The sequence below is a fragment of the Alexandromys fortis genome, unplaced genomic scaffold (genome assembly GCF_014885135.2).
Source record: "Alexandromys fortis isolate MF-2015 unplaced genomic scaffold, M_Fortis_MF-2015_v1.1 scaffold_314, whole genome shotgun sequence".
NCBI classification, from domain to species: Eukaryota; Metazoa; Chordata; class Mammalia; order Rodentia; family Cricetidae; genus Alexandromys; species Alexandromys fortis.
The window spans coordinates 398,284-404,698 of NW_026068248.1; the positions used below are offsets into that span (position 1 = coordinate 398,284).

Here is a 6,415-nt window from a genome sequence, read left to right on the forward strand (position 1 = left end):
TCTAAAATTGGGTTGGTCCACATATTTTCCTTTAAGTTATTAATCAGGGAGACCAGTTATTTAACCAAGAGACCATAGATATCACCAAATCCCCCTTTTAATAGCTCTACAATTAAGTGTTTGTGTGGGAAAGTCCTTCTGTGTATGTGTTGCTTTTATTGGTTAATGAATAAAGAATCTTCTTGGGCCAAGACAGGGCAGAAGAGAGGTAGGCAGGAAAACTAAACTGAACACTGGGAGAAAGAAAGCGGAGTCAAGGAGAAGCCATGTAGCCCTGCCAGAGACAGATGCTAGAACTTTAGCTGGTAAGCCACAGCCAAAAGGTGATACACAGATTAACAGAAATGGGTTAATTCTAGATATAAGGCTAAGCCAGAAATACGCTTAAGTTATTGGGCAAACAGTTTACAAATAATATAGCTTCTGTGTGATTATTTCAGAACTGAGCAGTTGGGATTCAATGAATAGCATTACTACAACAAAGAATAAATATTTTAAATTCATTTTTTGTTTTGGGTTTATTTGGGGGAAAAAACATCTCTCTATGTTCTCCTGGATGTCCTGGAGCTCATTAACAAGACCAAGCTGATGTTGAACTCACAGAGATCCATCTACCTCTGCCTCCCAAGCCCTGGAATTAAAGGTGCGCACCATTATAACCAGCATTAATTTATCTTTTTTGCACATATGATGCCATTAATATATAATATGTAATAACTAAATATATTACATAAAATATATTGTGAAGAGCTCTATACATAAAGCATACAGAGCTGACTTTTTCTCAACTGTTGCTTATTTTTGGATATATTATAGTCATATGTGTGCATGTCTTTAATTCATAGAATCAGTCACATTGCTTTAAATCCTTTTGTGTGAATACACCTGAAATAAATAACCCGAAATAATTTTAATCCTTGGGCATTTTCATCTCTTTCACTTATATTGTTGCTTTGAAGAGGATGACTGGGAATTCAATTACATTCCATTATTTTCTTTCTTCTCTCATCTAAGCCATGTTATCTGAAGAAGAATAATCTATAGCTTTGTCTTCCATTGTCCAAGGAAATTGTCTTGGATGCTTCAGGGTTTTGAGTTTTCCTCAGTTAATATAAACTGAGTTTGACGCTAGGCAAGCTATGGGCTCAAATTCAAATTCTTGTATCAAAACTGTGTAGAAGGATACTATTGACCTCTCCATTTGGTTGGCATTTTCAGTATGCATCATGCATCAATACAATTTTCTAAATTTCTTTGAGCAGGTATGTATGTATGTATGTATGTATGTATGTATGTATGTATGTATGTCATTGTACCAATTTTCTCAGAGCTACCTTCACATCCTTGTTCCTCAGGGTGTAAATGATAGGGTTCACAGCAGGTGTAAACACTGTGTACAGAAGAGAGAGCAACTTCAATACACCTTCATACTGAGGCATGGATGGGAAGCCATAAACAATGCCCAAAGTCCCATAATAGAGACTGACCACTGTCAGGTGGGATGAACAGGTAGAGAAAGCCCTCTGCTTCCCTGTGGTAGAAGGAATCCTTAGAATGGCACAAATGATGTGACTATAGGAAGCCAATGTCAGAAGGAAGGGAGCAAGGGCAAATAAAGAGGTACATATGAAAGAAGTCAATTCAGCCACTTGAGTATTAGTGCAGGCCAGTTTCATGATGGGCTTCAGATCACAGAAGAAGTGGTCAATCTCATTGGCAGAACAAAATGTTAAACGAAAAATGAAGATCATGAGCAGGATAGGTGCCAGAAATCCAGCCAACCAAGAGGCCACTGCTAGCTGGAAGCAACCCCAGAAGTCCATGATATTGGAGTAGTGAAGAGGGTTGCAGATGGCTATATATCTATCATAAGACATTACAGCAAGGAAGAAGCATTCTGTTGCCACCAGGGAAGCAAAGAAATAAAACTGACAAGCACAGGCAAGGAAGGAGATAGGCACATGAGCTGACAACAACGTCCTCAGCATTATGGGCTCAATAGTTGTAGTGTAGCCAATCTCCAGGAAAGAGAAGTGACCAAGAAAGAAATACATGGGTGTGTGAAGAGAGCAATCAGCTGATACCACAGTGAGAATTACAAAGTTACCTATGAGAGTCATCACATAAATGGTCAGAAATATCCCAAAAAGAAGAAACTGAAGACCATGGAGATCCCCAAAACCCAAAAGGACAATTTCTGAAATCTGAGTCATATTTTCTTCTTCACTGATAGCCATGGTTTAGATCTAAATGGATAAAAAAAAATTGAGAAAGAACAATTGATCAAACACTATTTTAGAAAAAGAAATCAAAGTGCTGAGAGGTTTATCCATATCAAGCCTAATTGGCTTCTCCAGGATTCTGAAACCTAATGTGTTTGAGCACAGTCTCCAAGGAGCCATTTGAAAAGTTAATCCATGGCTTAAACTGCCCTGTGGCATTTAGAATCTGACTATGACCCATAGATATTCACATTTCCAAACATTTAATTGGGAAACAGGCCAAAATGTCCAATCCTTGGAGATCTTTGTTTTTTCTTTTCTTCCGTCTTTCATTTTTTTTAAACTCCTGTGGGTGGTGTTATCTTAGTCATCAATAATCTTAGTCATCAATAATCTTAGTCATTTGAATAAAATGAATGTTTTTTAAAAAATAATTCCTGCTTTATAAATTCCACACTAATTAGAGTATGTATATTGTGTTTCATCATAACAAAGGACATCTAGACCTTAAAATCTGTTTTGATAACAAGTCAGCAAATCAGTAGAGGAGGAATAGTGGAGCAAAATTTAGGTATTGTCAATAGGGAAGCAGTATAGAATAATGGAAAAAGATGCACCCAGACACATATCACAAGTCTGCCACTTTTACTAGCTGTGTCCCCTGGGACAAATTACACTCCTTTTTTGACCATCATTTTGCAATCTAGAAAAAAGTATATTAATTTTATATATCACATTTTACATAACTACCAGTTCATTTTAGGCATCTGAGACATTCAACAAATATGTCTCTGCTATAAACCAAAGTTGCTTCGAATTAAAATACTGAAGAAGTCTAGCAAAAAAGGAATAGCTGCATTTTCAGGAATTAATATTCTGGTGACATGTAAAGACCCAAAATAAAGGAAGGGTTCCACAGAAGAATTTTGAGCTACTTACTTTGAGTGTAGAAACAAATACACAGAATAGGAAATACACTATATATTTGTGTGTGAGGAAAGGATATTTTCCCTTCTGTGGTCAAGAAAAGGCTAAAAAACATGAGACCTAGGAAATGGAAAGAAGGTAGTAAGACAATGAGGCAAGCATTGGAAGTGAGGATAAAGGAGATCATTCTAAACCATGTGCTAGGCCCTGAGTCAGGAAAGAATGGCTTTTAGAAATCTAAACTAAACTAAGGAAATGAGAGAGGAGAGAAGAGAGAGGAGAAAGGGGGACAGAAAGAGTAGCAGGAGAAGAAGAGGAGGAAGAGGAAGAGAAGAAAGAGGGAGGGAGTATGGCAGATCATTTAGTTTCTTATAGGTCCTCCTAAAAAGAATATATTTAAGTGCTGTATGAATCCATGGGAGGGTGTTAAGTAAGTTTTATCTCATGTGTAGCTTTAAATACTTGATGCTATGCAACCAATAAATTAGAATAAGAACTTCATAGAGTAACCCAATTAAAAAACTATTCAGTGGACCATGTACGAGCCAATAGAATACCTGATTGCCAAAAAGATAGGAAGCAGACAAATTTATGCATTTTGGAAATAATAAGATTTACTAGCATTAAATGTGAGGAATACAGAACAAGTGAATGATCAGAAAGGACTTCTGAAATTTTGGTTTGAATAACTGGTATCATTTACTTAGATGGTATAATTTGTGTGGAAGCAAAGTTTCAGGGAAACATGCATGCACCTTGTATTAAGTCTGAGTTGTGTGTGAGAATTCTGTGTAGAGAGGAGTACACAGCCAGTTTTGTATGTAACCCAGAAGCGAGGGCAAAGTTGGGATGTAAACTTAGAAGTCCTCTGAATATGGATAATAGTCAAGAAACTTGAACTGAATGATGCGACCTTGAGAAGGACTATAAAGTACAGAAGAACACCTAACACTGAGCTTTAATTTTCTCTTTCATTTGGGTCAAACAGAAAAGAAGGAAAATGAGAAGGCTAAAAAGGAGACGTCAGAAAGAAGAGATTGAAACCCAGGAAGAACTGAATGAGAAGAGTCACCTTACAGGACAATTATTATGCTTAAAGTTGTAAGATTGGGAGGGTAACAGATTAGTCTGGTTACAGGGAAAACTGATTGATTAGAGTCACAGAAACTGAAGAGATATGGGGGAATAGGTTAGTAACTGTAGAAGTAAGAATTACCCTACCTTTTCTATGCTGGTAAGAATGACCCATTATAGATTAGATGTTGACGATGCATAAATAAATGAGGCGTTCATCTGGGAGAGTGGAATTTTTCAGAAAGTGAAAGAGAATGAAGTGTAGAGCTTAATTGGACAGGCTGCCCTTTGATACCCCTTTATTATGTTGTTGTTTTTAATCAAGGGAAAGGCCACAGAAAATAGTTGCTGTTAAATCGCTACATCTAATCTTAGGGAGATGTCTGAGTTTGTGTCTGTTGTTTCCTGTTCCTGTTATTTCAGTAAAGTATGATAGGTCATTCTGTAAGGGGTGAGCGAGTGCATGTGGAAGGGTTGAGGGCAACGGAAAGCTGTTAAACAGGCAGACCTAGAAGTGAGACTCTATGTTATAACCTAGTAAAAAGATTCCAACTTCTAGAGAGTATTGAGTAGATATTTAATATTTGAGATTATGACTTTAAGAATGGATAGCTGAAATAAGCCCATTTATCTATGACCCTTGATGAACTAAGTGGTTTATCTTGGTAGAAATATAGCTTCTAGAAGCATTCTCCATGCACACCTGAACATCATTTAGACAATTGTTTAGTATTTGGGTAACTTTCACAGAAATAGGTGGTAATAATAAATAACACAATGTGATGTGTTGAGGGAGTTGGGAGGGAACATAGATATGATTAAAATGCAATGTATGCATCTATGACATTCTCAAAACATAAATGAAAATATATCATTATAAAAGGCCTTTGCCAATGCTTAGCTGCAGAGATACAGAAAAAAGATAGTAGGCTAAAAGCAGTTTGGGGCTTTGCCAGGTTTAAAATAATGGAAAGGATAAAAAAAGAAAATCAGAGTAATTACAAAAAATCAATTATACTGATAGATGTCAAGTCTCTCTTTCCTACTATTGATTATTAAACCGAAGGATGCTTAAGAAGAACGGACTTTTAACCTATAATTTGAACAAAGTCTTCATTTTCTCACTGCCAGAGAAGATACAGACAGGTAAAATATCTCATAAAACCAATCTCTCTCTCTCTCTCTCTGTCTTTCTCTCTCTCTCTCCCTGGCTAAAATAACTTCCTTAAAGACTGAGGTCTACTGGAAAACAGAGCAGGGCCTGGCAACAAGTTTTCATATCTAATTCCTGGTTCTTCCACTGTAATATGCATTTATTTATTTATTCATTCATTCATTTCTCTGTTTATTTTCCTCCACTGCCCCAAGCAACCATCTTAATGCATAATTTGTAAGCACATCAAGGAGGAATTGCCAGCCATTTACTAGCTTACATGTCAGTGCACACTTTGGAACATTTTTCAGACCTTTTACTAGTTTTAAGCCTCCTAAGTATCTTGTGAGGCATTTAGGACTAGGTCTTTGATTTACTTCACTGAAGTTACAGATGAGAAAATGTGTAATGATGGTTCCACCGTCACCACAACATAGTGATATTTCAATTATAACTCTTCCCCCTGGAGATAAAAAGTTAATCTTATGTATATTGATGTAAGTGTAAATTTACGAGACACTAATTACAGTATGATCCAGGAGCTTGGGTCAGGTAACTGGATAATAGGAACCACATGTGGTTGCCAGCGTTCTCAACTGAGCAGCAAATCTAGGACATTGTAGTAAATTTTCATGACAGAGATGTAGCAACAGGAAATAGAAAAAGCTGCTTTAGAAAGGAAATGGTTTGGAAGGTAGAATGGCAAATGATCGTTCAATGTTTGAAAACAAGGAGGGAGAGGGGCCTTCCAGGAAGATTGGGTAGAAAGGGGCCTAGTAAAGTGGGGTTCGTGTTGGTCATTGGACTTAAAAATATTTTTAGTGGAGTGAAGGCTAAAGAAAATTGATAGGAGGACACACAGATTTGGAGAACGAAAACACCTGAAAAAAAATTTCAAAACTAAGTCACGGGAGTGAGGGAAACAAAGAAAATATCTGAGTCCAAGAGGAAGTGATGTCTTGGTGAAGAGGCATCGAGACTCTTGCAGTGTGAGGGGCAGCAAGCAGAGAGCAGTGAGTGGGAAGGGGAAGGAAATGGC

General features: G+C 37.1%; 1 protein-coding gene across 1 annotated transcript; it reads right to left on the minus strand.

Annotated features, from left to right (window-relative positions):
* Positions 1-1,307: 1,307 nt before the first annotated feature.
* LOC126494082 (olfactory receptor 11L1-like) lies at positions 1,308-2,213 on the minus strand. The gene has a single exon (XM_050131302.1). The coding sequence runs from the start codon at positions 2,211-2,213 to the stop codon at positions 1,308-1,310; it is 906 nt and encodes a 301-aa protein (XP_049987259.1).
* Between the last annotated feature and the right edge of the window lie 4,202 nt (positions 2,214-6,415).

Bases quoted from the DNA above. Each gene is read 5' to 3' on its own strand.
- LOC126494082 (XM_050131302.1), bottom strand. From the start codon at position 2,213: ATGACTCAGATTTCAGAAATTGTCCTTTTGGGTTTTGGGGATCTCCAT.